This window comes from Colletotrichum gloeosporioides (genome assembly GCF_011800055.1).
Source record: "Colletotrichum gloeosporioides strain Lc1 chromosome Unknown consensus_9, whole genome shotgun sequence".
Lineage (NCBI taxonomy): Eukaryota > Fungi > Ascomycota > Sordariomycetes > Glomerellales > Glomerellaceae > Colletotrichum > Colletotrichum gloeosporioides.
Window position 1 is genome coordinate 197,094 of NW_025544654.1, and position 16,608 is coordinate 213,701.

At 52.7% G+C, this 16,608-nt stretch overlaps 7 protein-coding genes across 7 annotated transcripts; 4 read left to right on the top strand and 3 right to left on the bottom strand.

The window, feature by feature from the left end:
- Positions 1-1,509: 1,509 nt before the first annotated feature.
- Positions 1,510-3,021, top strand: GCG54_00003028 (uncharacterized protein; the record flags this gene model as incomplete). The annotated part of the gene is made up of 1 exon (XM_045403107.1): positions 1,510-3,021. The coding sequence occupies one exon, from the start codon at positions 1,510-1,512 to the stop codon at positions 3,019-3,021; it is 1,512 nt and encodes a 503-aa protein (XP_045270010.1).
- Positions 3,022-3,479: 458 nt separating this feature from the next.
- Positions 3,480-4,609, bottom strand: GCG54_00003029 (putative aryl-alcohol dehydrogenase AAD14; the record flags this gene model as incomplete). Its single annotated transcript, XM_045403108.1, has 2 exons — positions 3,480-4,235; positions 4,283-4,609. The coding sequence occupies 2 exons, from the start codon at positions 4,607-4,609 to the stop codon at positions 3,480-3,482; spliced, it is 1,083 nt and encodes a 360-aa protein (XP_045270011.1).
- A 675-nt stretch (positions 4,610-5,284) lies between these two features.
- GCG54_00003030 (uncharacterized protein) lies at positions 5,285-5,572 on the bottom strand (the record flags this gene model as incomplete). The annotated part of the gene is made up of 1 exon (XM_045403109.1): positions 5,285-5,572. One exon carries the CDS (start codon positions 5,570-5,572, stop codon positions 5,285-5,287), a length of 288 nt encoding a protein of 95 aa, XP_045270012.1.
- A 1,462-nt stretch (positions 5,573-7,034) lies between these two features.
- Positions 7,035-7,987, top strand: GCG54_00003031 (Retinol dehydrogenase 14; the record flags this gene model as incomplete). Its single annotated transcript, XM_045403110.1, has 2 exons — positions 7,035-7,459; positions 7,522-7,987. 2 exons carry the CDS (start codon positions 7,035-7,037, stop codon positions 7,985-7,987), a joined length of 891 nt encoding a protein of 296 aa, XP_045270013.1.
- A 1,071-nt stretch (positions 7,988-9,058) lies between these two features.
- Positions 9,059-11,404, top strand: GCG54_00003032 (uncharacterized protein; the record flags this gene model as incomplete). Its single annotated transcript, XM_045403111.1, has 1 exon — positions 9,059-11,404. The coding sequence occupies one exon, from the start codon at positions 9,059-9,061 to the stop codon at positions 11,402-11,404; it is 2,346 nt and encodes a 781-aa protein (XP_045270014.1).
- A 483-nt stretch (positions 11,405-11,887) lies between these two features.
- GCG54_00003033 (uncharacterized protein) lies at positions 11,888-12,827 on the bottom strand (the record flags this gene model as incomplete). Its single annotated transcript, XM_045403112.1, has 2 exons — positions 11,888-12,668; positions 12,763-12,827. The coding sequence occupies 2 exons, from the start codon at positions 12,825-12,827 to the stop codon at positions 11,888-11,890; spliced, it is 846 nt and encodes a 281-aa protein (XP_045270015.1).
- A 900-nt stretch (positions 12,828-13,727) lies between these two features.
- Positions 13,728-16,124, top strand: GCG54_00003034 (uncharacterized protein; the record flags this gene model as incomplete). Its single annotated transcript, XM_045403113.1, has 2 exons — positions 13,728-13,895; positions 13,962-16,124. Coding segments are annotated over 2 exons (2,331 nt in total), but the record flags the coding sequence as incomplete, so codon positions are not given.
- Between the last annotated feature and the right edge of the window lie 484 nt (positions 16,125-16,608).

Genomic DNA, 16,608 nt, shown 5'->3' on the forward strand with positions numbered 1-16,608 from the left:
CGGAGCGGCAGCGGCGGCTGGCCCGCGGAGGGTTGCGGGAGTGCGGGATGGTGATTGGGGGTGTGGAGGTTGTGATGCGGATGGCTCCGGTGGGATGGGGCTCTCGGCGGGGTGTTCGGACGTGATGTTTCTCTTCGGCTGGTTTCTGTCGTTTGGTTTTCGTTCCCTCTCACCCCCTTTAGGAGGCAGACCCGCGGCTCAGGTATATAATGCCGTCGTGATGGATATGTGAGCCAAGATAGCCTGCCAAGAATCCTGGACTTCGGTTTCGTGAAGAGCCCATCGGGAGGGATACGGGAGCAAGCTTTCGCAGACGGCCGGCGCTGGTAAGACGGAAAGTGGAGGACGCAGGGCAGAATGGATCCCACGGGGTGACCCGTTCCATCCTATAAGGCCCCTCAGAGGAATTTCCTGCCCATCTGTCCATGACGGGGCCCCCAGAGCTGCAAGGTTGGTTCATGATATTTAGTTCCCGGTAAGGCATTAGTCGGAATTTAGGTTTGGCAAGACTCAGTTTGTTGAAACACTATTGGAGAGCAGCGTCGTGTACATACCTCTGACTTCAGCAACTGATGTGCCAATTCTTACGAATAGAGAAACAACCTCGGTGCGATGCTGGTCAATGACTCGCTAGCTACCCCAAGGCGGTAAATTTGTCGCCTTTCATGTTCTCATCTTCCCAGCACGCAGGGCAGAGTTCGTTGGTCTTTGCTCGGGAGCCAATGGGGCTCAAGCATAGACGGGTTGGAAGCTGGGATGATGTTGGTAGGTCGAGGTGCTCTCTCGTGCGGAGGAAGCGAGAGATAGGATATGTTGGGTCGCGATTGGGACGGAGTGATGTGATGAAGTCGGGCTCATAACCTAATCTTGAGGTGGCTCAAGTCGTCACCTGCCGACTGAACTTAGTAGCCGACATCAAAGGCTCAATTCACGTCAGAGAGCGGGTTAGGTCGGACGAGTTCGGGGCTGTTTTTCCGAGATGGTCATGAAGTGGTAACGGGCGCCTTTTTAAACGCCGCTGTAATGTCGAGTAAGTAAGTAAGCCACTCAATTGTACCCCGAGGAGACAAACGAAACCTCGGATTCAGAACGTCGGTGAATGCGGTCGGCGTGGGGAATCCGGGGGCGGGTCTCGTCCGGCCAAAGTCTGGTGGAATTATCATTGGGAGCTCCACACTGCCGAATACCACGACGTGGAATTTACCTTGAAGATGGGCGGGGAGAAAGTCAGTAAGGCTTTCGACGGCCGTGACTCGGGTCCGGATTGCTATTGTGATCTCTTGCGGCACAGCTGGCACGGCATGAGCCGCATGACCAGCACTTTGAGGCCCAGACGGGATATCAAATCCGCGGGTGAGGCCAAATTTAACGTGCATAAGCATGGGGGACATCACATCATTCGGCTCCCACTTGATGCTTAAATATTCTTTCGTTCGTCTTCGCGATGCCAACTTTAATTTTCCATCATTAGTCGCGGTTATATTCGCATTTTTATTTTTCACGCACAAAATGGGGAAATGGGGTACTTCTATATCCTCCGCGTCCTCCTCTACCTCGTCCGGCGTAGATCAAGACCTCATCCTCTGGAGAGACGATCCAGATTTTGAAGAAGATCCGGTGTACACCAAGCAAGCACTCGCCTCCCAGATATCTAACAACATCGTCCCAGAAATGCACGACTCCCGCCCGAAGCCGTACTGCATCTGGTACTACCTCGGCAGCGAGGACACCTACCGACGGCTCGCCCGGCGCTATCCCGAGATGCGGTACCACGTCGGCCGAGCCTGCGCCGCGGCCGGCTACGCCAAGCTCTACTTCGAGCTCAACCTCCTCCCGGACATATCCATTGCCGAAGAGGCGCGGGATGCGCGGGACTCGGGGGCGCCCGACGTCGATGTCGCGGGCGCGGATGCGATTTTCAGGGCCATTGTCGAGCAGCCAGTGAGGTATGCCGTCATGGACGACTACACCTGCACGGTCAATCTCGAGAACCCGGAGAGAAGGATCAGGGTGGGTTTGAACGGGGACACGGCGTTGAGATCGGGGTTGTTTGCGGACGTTGAGAAATTGACGCCGGCGGATTGGAGTCAGGGACTGATGTGGTTTGACATTACAGGGGAGGGCGTGGGGGTTAATCCTGACGTGGCGAGGCTGCCGCGCGAGTTTGCATGGTTGCTGTATGAGCCGTTGCCGGTGGACTTGCCGACGGCGAGGAAGGATGTATTGATTCTGATGGCCGCTTGGGAGGGGGATGTTGATCGCTACGTGAGGCTGCGACGGCCTGTTCCGGCGGAGAAGAGGGAGTCTTTGGCGGTGATGAGGGGAATCCAGCATAGTACGACGTTTGCAAAGTGGTGGGCGGTTCACGAGGAGGAGACGGGCAGGATGGGATGCTATGGGAGAAAGATCCAAAGAGCTGTTACGGCGAGATTTATCATGGATAACGACCTCTCTCGAGTTGAAGCTGAGGCAGTGGACAGGGAAGATGTGGCGCATCTGATATGGCATCCAAAGATTCCCGAAGAAAACACCCTGAGAGAACTTCTTATCCGACGGCCGAACGCCAAGATGCAGGTTATCATGGCTGCGATTGCGGGACAATACACCGGGACTTACTTGGAACTGAAACCTCATATCTCGGACAGGAGCCTCCAACGCCAGGCAGTGGATTGCGGTGCTGATCTCACGTTGCCCGGGACCGATGGCTCAGGCTTTCCAAAGATCCAGTTGAATCCCCGCCGCCAAGAACGGTCAAGGGATTTACGGGGCGACTTGGATGGCAACTTCTGGTTCGACGACGGAGGTGGTCAATACATATACGCCTGGACAAAGGGATACAGCAGGATTGCGGAGGAAATGGCAAGGTGGGAACTCTATGCCTGCGCCTCTAACGGACTGAGAGAGCAAGCAGCAGGCGCGGGAGGGACTGAGCTCTACTCGGAGTGGAATGTCATTGACACTTGGAAGGACTCTTTGCCTTGGAACCGTCGAGAACACGGTAAGAAGGAGAGCAAACAGTAACCCCCCTCCCAATCAGATGGTCTTGCTACGTTAAGAACACATTATTTCAAAAGTCAGGGGTCGGGAAGGCTGGTCGTATGCCGTGGTAGGTAACGATGCTTGCCGTGTATGTTAGAGAATGATTGGCTTCTGTCGATCATAGTTTAGATACAGATCGGTGTGCGTTTTGCTTTGAGTCTAGCCCGGCGACGAAGAAGTTTAAGTTGTGTGATGACAACACCCCGAGACCAGACGAACCCCTGCATGGCACAGAGTTAGCAACCTGCATTTCAACCTTGTTGTGGGTCCTGGATATGACTCGTTCTAAATAAGCGCTTACTTGTGGTTTGGGTTAGTATTGGCTCCATGCCTAAAGACGCTGTTCGGCAGGCTGGCCTCGAGTGTTTCGACAGTTTCTGTGACATTTCCTCAATCCATACTGGTAAGCAGCTCGCAGGCTCATCGACACCTCCGTCAAATCATGCCTCGTATCCAATAGCTCTCGAGCTTTGCACAAACGCCAAAGGCCCAGCTCGAGATAGCAGAGCGCTGGGCTGACCCGAAACCTTTGGGTCCGCCCCGATGAAGTTGCTCGGAAACCCGGGATCAAACGGCCTCACAGCCTCCAACCGACGCACTTGGTCTTCCGTCAGCCTGATATTCAGCGCCTGAATGTTATCCTCCAAGTATTGCACCTTCCTCCCACCCACGAGCGGGAAGACGTTCGGCGTTTTACTCAACACATACGCGAGTGCAATCGCTGTGACGGACTGTATGCCGTGTTCTGCGGCCACCTCGGCCAGAACCTCGCTCATGCGCACCTCCTCGGCGGTCTGATACTCCGTCATGTCGCCGCTGAAGAGGCTGCGCAGGCTCTCGCCCCGCTTCTTGCGTTCATCAAGCTCCTTTTTGCTCTGGAATTTGCCCGCGCCGAGAACGTCCCAGGGAGCCAGAGCCATGCCAAAGTGGCGGGCCGTCGGGATGATCTCGCGCTCAAAGTCGCGGTTCATGACGTTCCACCGGCCTTGGTAGATACAGAAGGGGGTCTTGCCCTGCAGACTGGCGTAGGTATTTGCCGCGCCCACGATCCACGCTGGGGTATTAGAAATTCCTAGGTAGAGGACTTTACCCTGGTCGACAAGTGTATGTATGCTGTCTATGACCTCTTCTATCGATGTCGTGTGGTCCCACCAGTGAAGGTACAAGATATCGATGTCGGTCTGCAACTTGGTAGACTGCGGCGATGGTTTCCACAGTGGTTAGGCGTCTTGCCTTTTCCAACAGCATGAGATCTGCACTCGGAAGTGAACTTGGTTGCGATGACGAGCTGGTCTCTGTTACCCCTCAGCTTCATCCACTCGCCTAACCAAGCCTCGAACTGCTCATTTTGGTAATCGTTGGCCGTATCGATGAAGTTCCCGCCCGCAGCGACGAAAGCGTCCAGAAGCTCAAAGGCCTGCTCCTTGTTCATGCTGCCCATGAAGCCCGACCAGGCGTCGCCAATCGACATACCGCCCAGTTGGAGCGGTGATACCCGGAGACCGCATTTAGGTGAAAGAATGCGGTATCGACCGAGTTCAGTAGGGGGTTCCGGGGGAGCGAAGTCCATGGTAGAGGTAAACACGGTTCAGTTGGAAACGAATTGATCGTGGGAGGTTGAGGGATGTAGGGTGGGTAGATCTTTCCACTTTTGCTTTTTTCCTGGAAATGCTCCCGCTGAGTGATTATGGGAGACAAACCCAAAGGAAAGATATCGGTTTAAGTAATGTCAAGACCCGAAACCGAGTTGGTGACCATTGTCTGGCGTGTTGGCTTTGCTTCTCCATCAGGCAAAGTGTGAGGTGGAGACGGATGGCGGTAACCGGGCTTAAACCAAGTTCAGTCCAGATTCTCACTAACACCTGCTCTGGACTTGCTCTAAAGTCTGAGAAGCGTGTTTCTGAGCTAGACTGTATTTACTTTCGACATACAGGTCTGCCTACCGAGTGCATGAAGGGGGAAGTGAGGGCGATTGTCACGTGCAACTACTCTTACGGCCGGAAGGCAGAATACAATCCAATGAGTAGTAACTGGGTATCAAAAGTTTGATTGTCTACCAAAAATATGTGGTTACAAAACAAGTACAGTCTAGAACAATAATCTAGAGAGCGGTCGGTTGTCCAAATCCACCTCCACCTTGATTGAGTGAGGCGTTGTCGTTGGGTTGATGTACGACGCAGGCCAGAATTCTGTAACGCGTCGTTCGTCATGGCTTGCAATGGTGAAGTCAGGCGCTGCTTTCTTTTTAGATGGTGCAGAAGACGGTGACACCGCCCTCAGCAGCTCCGTTCTGCGTCATCTGGATGTAGGTCGCAGGAGGGGAACTGCTACCGGCGGGGCAGTTCCATTGGTTCTTGAACTGGGCCGGTGGGGGTGTGTTGTTGAGTTCTGAGACCTTCTTTCCGGTGCAGTATGTGTTTGTGTTGGCCTGTCGGCAAGGGTTGGGACAAGTCTCATCGCATGATTGAGGCACAGGCTGAGGCAGCGCGAAGGCGACGGAGGCCGCAGAGAGAAGAATGAGTGAGAGCTGCATTGTGAAGTTGAAAAGTGAAGGTGATGTTAGATGCCGGTAAGGTATGGAATGAACGGTAGGGTCAAGAAGGCGAATAGTCCCAGCAGGTTACATGTTCGATCAGTAATTAGAATTCGTTTATATATGTAATGGAGAGGTCTTATTACTACCGTCTATCCAAATTTTAGAGACGGATACCAAAGATGGCCACAGCATCGCTGACGAGTCAGTCAATCCATGGTCAATCAATCTGTCACCCCGTCTGAAGCTAAGCACACAGCCACGATTAATATTTTAAGCATCATTCGCCGTCCGTGCATGGGGGAATATTTCCCGTGTTTTCCGAAAGACCCAACAGTACGGAACTGGGGTCAATGACAGCTCACTGCCAAAGAGTATGGGGGATTGTAAGGCTCCAGGAGCGAGGCCTAGCCTGTCGCCTGCGCCATCGGTATAGAGGACGACACTGGCCGATATTTCGGTTCTTGGTTGCAGTCCAGCTAGTGTTCATCACCACATGTGTCTTAGAAAAGCAACAATTGGATTACGCCCAGCACGGGGCCTAGCTTGGCTCTGTAGAGTTCGTCTGATAGAGTTACAGACTATATTAAAGGCAATATTTCTGGTCAGGTTCAAACTGCATCAGCTTTTCCATGACTCGCTCTACGGGCGTGTGTAGGAGTCATGACAGGGTGCTGCGACTCTGGAGAACCCCGACTCGGCCCCAGCGCGATTAGATCCCGCGCGGGATCAATTCGGAACCCGAATTTCAAGGCGGATTCTAACAAGCATTCGTAGGGCTGCATTGTCGGGTGCACTTTGCTGTGTAGTACGTAATGAGAATCGTTGCTTAATAGGAAACACTTGCTATATCGCAGGCACCGATCTCTTGCCCAAGCTTAACTTACCGTCTGCGTATTAATTAGCGTCCAGGGTCAGGTTCTGGATTCGTGGCTATCGCCATGGAAATGATTTATCTTGCCATACAAGCTAAATCGAAAAGTCCCGACGACCTGTTGTGGAGAGACAACGGACGTTGCGCACGTTATGACTTGCTGCCACAAACTGAACGAATGAATGTCTACTGCAGTTAGTGCACGCGGCCAAGGCCACATTGTAATTATATTGACCAAATGATTATCCTTCTCCCTATTTAGAGCAAGGATTATCCGGAAACGAAATCTTTCATCGTCTGTTGTTCTACGCTGATTAGTCAATTTTGATCCGACTGATGTGTTTAGTTGCGTAACTTGTTCAATTGGCTGTCTTGTCGGACATATGATCGCTTGGGGATCGGCTTCGTGGAGGTAAGGCGGGCTTAAACGCGTCTAATTCCAGGCATTTGCTGACATGCCTGGTCTAGAATTTTTCTGGGGCTGGAAGATGGTTCTTCAGCTTTGATATATCATTCCGGCGTACTTGAGCATTCCAACACATCTAGACACTGTCGCCGGACGTTGTTAAACTGTTAAGACACGGCAACATGGGCTTTCTCTACTCCCAGCTCTTTATCGAACCGAAATATCCAACAGACCTCTTTACAGAACAAGTCATAATCGTGACTGGCTCCAATGTTGGCCTCGGGTTTGAAGCGGCTCGACACTTTGTCCGCCTCAATGCCGCCCGCGTGATTATCGCCGTGAGGAACGTGGAGGCCGGACACAAAGCCAAGGAAACGATCGAGCAGTCGACGGGTCGACAGGGTGTATGCGAGGTATGGGAGGTAGACCTGGCCTCTTACGACTCAGTACGGGCATTTTCAGCACGAGCTTCGCAGCTTCCCCGTCTGGATCTGTTGATGGCAAATGCGGGCATTGCGACAACGCGCTTCACTGCAGCAGAGGGTCACGAACGCAGCATCACCGTCAATGTCATCAGCACTTTTCTACTGGCGTTTCTGCTGGGCCCGTTTTGAAGAGAACAGCAAAAACTTATTCTGATGCCACGCCTCACTTGTCTGTGGTCACCAGCGAAGTCCACGCCTGGACCGACTTGCCGGAATGGAAAACGGAAAATACGTTCAAAACTCTGGATGGCGAGACGACAGCGGACATGAACATGCGATACCCAGCCACGAAGCTTCTGCAAATTCTGGTGACTCGCGAGCTGGCTGCGAGGTTGGAAGGCTCAGGCGTTGTGGTCAACATGCTGCAACCTGGGATGTGTCACTCAGAATTGACTCGCGAGGACGGATGGACGACAAGTATGCTGAAGTTGGTGCTGGCTCGGTCTACTGAGGTGGGCAGTCGGACGCTTGTTGCAGCAGCGTCAACGGGGATTGAGAGCCACGGAATCTACATGAGGGACGGCGAGATTGACAACGAGGCGTTGTCGCCGTTTGTGAGGAGCGGTGATGGAGCGACAGCACAGGAGAAGGTGTGGGAGGAGTTGAGTCGCATCCTCGAGGATATTTCTCCGGGCGCAACAGCGTTCTGAACATGGTGTTGTCGAGCTTCATCATAGTATCAACTTGTAGCTAGAAGAAACCACTTTAGTTGGGTAGCAATTAGCGCGGACAAGTTCCCTCCCAAAAGCTCGGTTTCGCAATGTTTCTCGTTGCCTTGGTCTAATTCCAGAAGGAAGTTTGACAATAACTCCGGCCAACCCATACATACGCCGGCACCAGCGATGGAGGGAATACCAGCTATCGGATACCCCCCGAAAGATAAAGCGTCCATCGAATCAAGCCAAGTTAATCAATCTTCATCCATACCAGGCATGGGTGCTGCTGGGGACAAATGCCAAGATCTTTGGGTTCCGATATCCGTGGGGCAGTCGATCTGCCGGCTGTCAAAAAGTCGGCCCGTTGTCGATTGTGGTAATCATTCGGCGGTTGGGCCCCTTGACAGGAATCACCAGCGGGGGCCTGCGCGCTTTTTGACGTTTGATGGACCGTGATGGCATGAAGTTCACCGCGGTTGCTACCTTCAGTCGTCATCTTCTCCAGCGGTAGTCTGTGCTTGCCGGGTGGTGGCTTGACGCAGGCCGGTGGTTCACGTTGGATTGTCAACTTCGATGGACAACGGGTGTGCGGTTGCATCTGGCGCTCGGGCCCTCATTGAATCTGTCGATTTTGAGACCCTCGAATCCTGGCTATAAAATGTTAAGCTTACATGCAAATACGACATCGCTTAGGTCCTGGATGCGGGAGCAACGCCTTGGATGCCGATAACGCGCGATGGCACGTTGAGCAGTATCGATGTTGCTCTGAACCAAGAAAACGGAGTTCGGATAAATGCAGCGCAACTTTAGCTGTTTAAGTGCATAGTGGGTCGCTTAGTCATGAGGCATGGATGAGCACGTGACGGTCGTGGTTGGTTCGCGCTCAGACTGCCCGGCTCTGAGTGGTGCCGCGCGTGCCCCACCTCGAGGAGCGAGATCAAGACGCGATTGTGATTTTTGGTCGTCATCGACGCAGTACGGCCCAACCTCAATCGGGCGCGTTTTGGACTTTCTTGGTTTTGGCGCCCATGGCCGATTGAGGCCTTATATATCTCCAACAGAGACATGCCTGCGGAGGTCATCAACCTGCTGTCTAGTCCCTCTCTAGGGCCGTCGCCAATCCAGCCCGCCCCTCGACCAGCACAACAAGCGGTAGCGACCGTGGCAACTGCGCTCGACTACGACGATGATGTGTTCGATCTGACGGCAGACTCTCCGGAGTTGATTCCAGAATCAGCAGAGAAGCCGACTGCCCGATCCGAACAACCATCAAAACCCACCTACTCCCCTAGAAGCGTATCCGGTGCAAAGCGACCACGGGACGAGCAACCTGTCAACGATGCGCCGGTCTACTACATGTCAGATGACTTCGACACGACGATCGATCTCGACAGCAGTCTACCCCTTAAGAAGGTGCCAGACTCTGATACTAGGGAAACCAAGAGACTGCGTCTTTCGCCAATTGGAGGCGGAGCCGGTCGCACGTTCGACAGGTCGCATTCTGTTGCCGATCAGCCCAGCCGACCGCCTGTAAAGCAATCTGGCGGTTTCCGGCGAGCCCAGACTTTGGATGATCCGATCGATTTCTCCAGCTCACCCGGACTTCCGCGCCCCGCGACGAGCAATGTGGCAGCGGGAAAGATTTCTAAGACAATCGAGTCCGATGACCCATTCGCTTCGTCACCTCCTTCGGCGCAGCCAGCACCAAGACAGCAGAGCTTCAATGAAGGCGCAACCAAGGCTCCATCCCCGAAGAAAGACCGTATAGACTACGATCTTACCTCCGATGACCCCTTCGCAAGCTCACCTCGACCGCCACCGAAACCCCCCGCAGAGCCAGACACGATTTTGTTAGACGACGACGACAGCGATGACGGTATTTTTGCAAAGCCCCCGCGACGGGCAGCAGCTTCAATCGCAAACCCACGATCTCCAAAACCCACAAGCAGGTCGCTAGACAAAGGAAAGCAGAGGGCAGAATCGCCAAAGAGGAGGGCCGACTGGGATCCAATATCCAGCTCCGCGCCGGAACGACACGTCCCAAGCGACCCGTTCTCCTCGCCACCGCCACGAAGGACGTTCACCAAGTCCGTCAGCGAAATTATTGACCTGAGCGATGACGAGCCGGCACCAAGGACCGTCAACCCCGACTCGGACGATGACTTCCCAGATCTCGATAACTTCGATGCTAGGAGGCTGAAGGACCGAGTCGAGACGAAGAAGACGAGTTACAAGGCCTCATCGACGAAGAGCAAGTGCACCAGTGCTCGGACTACAACCAAGAAGTCGGCCGACGATCGGGCAAGGGATAAAGAAGCAAAGGCAGCGGAGCGGGAGCGAGAGAAGGACCGCAAGAGGCAAGAGAAGGAGGCTGCAAAGGAGCAGAAGGCCAAGGAAAAAGAGCGCGCCGCTGCGCTGGCAGAGGTCAACAAGATCAGGACCGACAAGAAGGTCTCGACACCGGAGATGATTGCAGATCTCCCTTCAAGTCTTCCCGCTGCCGTTACCCTTCAGATCCAGACGCTACTCAAGGATCTCGACGTCCAGCATGAGGCCTGGGATAGCCCCGTGGATAACGTCGTCAAGTGGAGAAGAAAGGTAGCCAGCCGCTTTAACGAAGAGCTGGGACACTGGGAGCCGATGCCGATGCACATTGAAGACGACAAGTTCGCGCTGGTCATTGTGAACGCGTCCGAGTTCGTCACATACGCACTTGGCCCCGAAGGCAACAACCTCGAAGCTCACGTGTTGAGGATGAAGCGCCATTTCCCGACGCAGCAGCTCATTTACCTGATCGAGGGTCTAACGCCATGGATGCGCAAGAACCGCAATGTCCGCAATCGACAATTTGCTTCTGCCGTACGCAATGAGGAACCAGCTGAATCCTCGACAAGTGCCCCATCGCGGCGCCGCAAGAACCAGCAGCCGCGGGAGTACATCGACGAGGATACGATTGAAGACGCCCTGCTGGAGCTGCAGGTGATGCATAATGTGCTCATCCACCACACGTCCGCGGCCGTCGAGACTGCGCAATGGGTTGCTATCTTCACCCAGCATATCTCGACCGTACCCTACCGCAAGCAGCGCGAGGCAGCCAACGCTGCTGGGGCGGGCTTCTGCATGGAGACTGGCCAGGTACGCACGGGAGAAGACATCAAGGACACCTATGTGCGGATGCTGCAGGAGATTGTGCGCGTCACGGCTCCCATTGCATGGGGCATCGCCACTAAGTTTGAGACGGTGCCGAAGCTTGTGAAGGGGTTGGAGGAGGGCGGGCCGCTGGTTCTTGAGAACATCAGAAAGAGCACAAACAAGGACGGTGGGTTCTCTGACAGGGCCGTGGGGAAGTCCGTCAGCAAGAGGGTGCACAAGGTCTTTACTGGGCGGGATGAATGGAGTACCGATGTGTAGAATTATTTTATGACTGGCAGCACCACGTTACGAACTGTGTAGGATTCCCAGGCTACTTTTGGACGATGTCATGATCACGGGAGGATGAGAGACGAACAAGCATCACATTGCAAGCACACCAGACTTTGACGCCAAAATCATTCTATTATGTTTATATAGTTAGGGTAGACAACCCCGTTCTGTTGTTCCAGGAACACCAATACGCTGTGAGTTATCTGCATTCTGAGCCATGTTAGTCAAGGCCCGTCCAAAATGAATTTCATCAAAACAAAAGTGAGTTGATTGCTTGTGTCAGACAGCGGTTGGACGAATGTTTTTCCACATGTATACTTTCGGTACAGGTCTGTGAATTTTCTTGCCTCATCACAACAAGCGGGGTGGTATGGGGTAGTAAGAAGTGAAAAATTTGCACATACCTTGTAGCAAGCAGGCCGCCGAGTCGCTCTGCATTGAACAGACTCGGCCGCCAGTCGGAGAGAAGCGTCAAGCATCATCTCCGTGTTTGCGCTTCTTGGCGGTCGGCGTGAAGAACGCGTTGAGCGTCTTCTGCTTCTCGTCAAACTTGGCGCTACCGATACCACCTCTGGTCTTTTTCAGACCTTGGAGGTGCTCCGTGGAGTTGACGGCGACTGTCTTGATGGACAGGCCATGCCACGTGGGGGTGGTCGCTGGCTCCTTGGACGGTGGTGCAGCAGGCTTGACGACAAGTTCGACGTAGCCGGTGTTGCTCCAGGCCAAAGGCAACTGGTCCTCGGGCGAGGCGACGATCGTCCCAAAGTTCTTTGCAGAACGAAGAGCCCGCACCAGCACACCGAGCATGATCCCGTGCGCCACGACCACGACGCTCTCCACGCCCTCCTCGGCTTCGTCGACGCAGGCGAAGATGGGGTCGAGGTACTCGTCCACGAATCTCTTCGCCCTTGTAAACATCGCCTCGGAGGTCTCGGCGCCAACGTGCCTGTCACCAGCAGCGCGGGCGCCGACCTTCTGTCCCTCGCCGGACCCGAAGTGCTTCTCGCGAAGCTCGTGCAGCTGCACGACCTCCACCCTCCTGCCCATTGTCGACGACGAAGCTTCACCTTCAGTCGCGTTCGGGGGCGAGAGGGCATCGCGGACAGCCTCGGCGGTGCGATACGCACGCTGCAAATTCGACGCGAAGATGTGCGAGACGGGCGCCGAGGCGGTGCGCGCGGCGAGATGTGTGCCCAGGCGCCTGGCTTGGAGGACACCGTGGGAGGTCAAGGACGCGTCGCGAGAGCCTGCACTGCACGAACACCAATGCCACGCACGTTAGAAAGAGGACGAGGGAAGGGAGACCCAGCCAAATTCAGGCGGCAGCAGCGAAGAGGCGCGCGTACTAGAGGTTCGCGACGTTGTCGACGGACTCGCCGTGGCGGACGAGGTAGAGGTGAATTGCGCCCATTGTCATGCGTGCGAGAACGCAGCTACATGACTTGGGGTGCGGGAAGATTCGGTCCTCGTAGTGTCGTGCCGTTGCAGGCTGGTCTGTCGAATGGTGAAGACCTGTTTGTGTAGGAGAAAAAAAGCTGAAGAGAATTTGTTGCGAGTGAACTTTTTTTTGTAGCTGTGTCTGGTGGGGTAAGAAATTGGTTTATTGCATATTATGGTCTTTGGTACGTACATAACTCATCCATGAATGTATCCGGTGCTTGAAAGCCCCATACAACGACCATAGCTTTTCTAAGTCAGTGAACGTCACGCCGCTTGAGATCCTATGCCAAGAGGTCTATGGTCTTAGCCTTTGGGAAGGTGTTAGATCTTTATGATTGGATATATATGCCAAGTTGGAAAGTCCATGAATGCATTTAAGTTAGTGTTGCGCTACAATGTTATTTGCTTGACCTCACTTATAGTAAATTCGGTCGTTACTAAATTTCATTCCGAAGACCGTTAATTTTGGGTGACAAATATTGTAATAACAAGACGAATATCTCGATTTTCTCTTCCCTTTCAAAATCGTTGGCCATGTCGGCTTGCTCTCGATTCAATTGGCTGATTCAAAACTCAACATCAGATCCGGTCAATACAGCCTGATCTGCCACACTCCGGTTCAGCTGCACACATCATTCGTCTGGGACTGGTGCCGCAAACAACTCAATCTGGCAGTCCCATTGGTCTTTTTCTCGTAGTGCATCTTCTGACGTCCAAAATCTCCCAGTCGAACTCATACCGTCGTTCCCCGCTCCTTTCAACCTCGCGTTTCTCACCAGCGTCCACCAATTTGCCAACAGATTTCTCAGCACATTCCAAATTCTTCCTCTTATCATCGGCGCCTTCAGTATCTTGGCTATCTTCCATTCAGCGTATCTCGGAATGTCTGATCAAGTGGGCTTCGCATTTCGGGCCGATGTCTGTCAACATGGCATCCCTCTCACACATGCTGACGGGTCGCGTACTCAAGGCTCTCAGCGATGGAGGAGTAGACACCTGCGCAATGTTTGCTGCCTTCTGGCTTGGCGGCAAGGTTCCGGTTCGGCCTTCGTTATCGGAAACTATCCATTCCCAAATTGTGCAGAAATCCAGTATCAGCATTTAGTCGGTTCTCGCCAAGGCGCTGAGTATCGGTTGGGGGCACTCAACCCCCGTGATTGAAATGACGCGCACGCAAGCAGGCACAAATGCTCTTCTAGTCATTGCCGCTTTGGCAACTGGCTCTACGCCATTCCAAGCTACTCAGCTTCTGCATGAGCTTCTCTCTGTTTTTGGGCTTGGTCCGCAAAATCTCCCCAACATTGATGTTCTTCGTGGCTTGACATCTTATCTGGCCCCTTTCGCGCTTGATATGGGGTTTTCCAGGGTTTTGCATTACATCACCATCACGACTGAAAGAGCTATTCGTACAAGCAATAAGTTTGCAAATCAGTCTCCGGGTGATCAGGAAAACGAACTTTGGAAGATGAGGTGTCTGGGTAACGCGTCCATCGTTGCTGGCGATATCAAACAAGTCATATTCACAGCGCGAAGAGGAGAAAGCCACTACATGATATTGAGAGCTAGAGGAGCATGGCTCCCTGCGTTTTCATGTCATATACTTGGCATGTCTGTTGAGCTGCGGCTCGATGAAGAGATCCTCTGGGCTTGTGGGGGAGATCGGGGGACAATCATCTTCCAAATGGGCAACCATCCGATCAACAACTTTTCTTTACAATCCATCCAGACACCTTTGAATATCATCTCAACCAACGAAATAGGAAAATCTCTTCAAGAAAGATCTTTCATCGAATACCCTCTGGACCAAGCGGTTTCATCCCACCTAGCCAAATGGCCCGAGGTTGATCAAGATCTCACCGACATTATCCATGGGGCTATCAACAGTCTATCTGATGAGTATGTCTCTTTATACCATATTGCCACTCTGACTCGTAACAAAGCCGAGCAGAAAAATGAAATCTTCCCTATGCAAGGAGATTTTGACATTACAGGGGCAATCCGGGAAACTCTTGCCGCCATGAACATTAGTCCTGGATCAACTGGAGAAGGACCGCCATATTCCTACAACACTGAATGGCGACTTAGGTGCTCTAGGTGGCAGCTTGGGCTTTCTACATTGAGTGCAAACGATCTGAAGATGGTGATGCGCCGTTGTGTTTTGCATACATGTATGCAAACTAAATGGAGGCTACTCATGTATGATTGCGACACAAAGGCCACACCTGATTGCTTGTGCAAACGTCTCGGAATGCTCATTAGCGGGGTTGCGGCCGCTTCGGTGGCCTTAGCGAGGTGCAAATTCGACTCGTCACAGATCATGCTGCAAGAGAGCATGCTGATGGGGGAGACGCCGGTACCGTGGAGTCAAAAGCTGTTTTGCCCAAATGAGGTCGAAGATCGCTATCCCCGAAACGACGAATTCTTCGACTATCTAGGGCGTCTTATCTGCCATGATTATACGGATACCTGGCTTGCTTCATACTATACTGCCACGAGAGGTGAACCAGAAGCTTCCGTTCTAGGACTTTCGGGCGGCACTTTCACCATATACTACTCTTGCATCATGAGCAGAGACTGCTACGATGAGCTTGGGCGAATGATCGAGATCCGAAATGGGCGAGCATCTGTTGCAGGACTGTTTCGAAATGTGATAATGGAATGGGCGACGGACAATGGGCAATACCACGCTCAGATGCACGCTCTGCGTGACAACATCAAGCCGAGTGTACTGGCCGGTGGTTCTCATCTTGGGCCTCATTTTAGACCTTCTCAAACGCAGTTTTTTATGGATGCTAGCGTGGACGAAGCCCTCTTCTCCCTTCGCCTGGGACTACATACGCCAACATCACAACCCATATATTTTCCGCTTACGATCTTCCTTGTTGAATTTCTCAGGAGATGGAAGATTCCTAGGTGCGAACACGCCAAATTCGATAATTATGAATCTCAATATGACGGAGAGGTCGCAGTTGATGGCTTCAATGGAGCACATCGCTGGGTAGATCTGAATAATGATGGGAGCGGCGTATTTGATGGTTTGAATGGGGCATATCACTGGGCAAACCTGAAAAAACTACCCGGTGAAGTGCTGGTTTTTGCCCTTAAGGGTGACAAACTTCAGCAAATTTTTATGTGTACTTTCTTATCATGGGCAAGAGGAGGTCTCGAACATCGCCCGGGTGTGCTTCAGCTCTATGCATGTCTGAAGTGCTCCATCAACGAGGTGAAGCTCGGAAATAAGTTGCCAGTTGTAGTTATGGGCGGCTAGAAGTTATGCTACGATTGATCATGTCGCAGCCTACAAATCACCAAATGTGTCTGTCCATTCAATATAGTGAACAGCTGTACTAGGCTAACTGACTTAAGCTGCGGTCTGTATGAGGAGTTGTACCTCACTCCAATTATTGACACCGCGAGCTGTTGATACTGGGACAATCCAGTTTCAAGTCGTCCGCAGCACCTTAGGTTAGCGATTGCCATCTTAAGGCAAAAGTACTGAGCATAACCGAATGAGCTTTTGAGCTCTAGGTGTGCGATTACAAAACATGGCAAAGTTCGATTCTCGTATAGCACTACAGTAGCAGCATTTGGTTTCATCAATAGTACAAAATCATCAAGAATGAAACAAAATTACCCGCCAACTGGACTGTTCAACCATAAAGATTTTACACATTTTCCAAGCTAGTGCTGAAACAGTGTACAAGAATGGGGCCATGTGACATTTTAAGCTGTGTGTTGGCGACAGCTTTCTC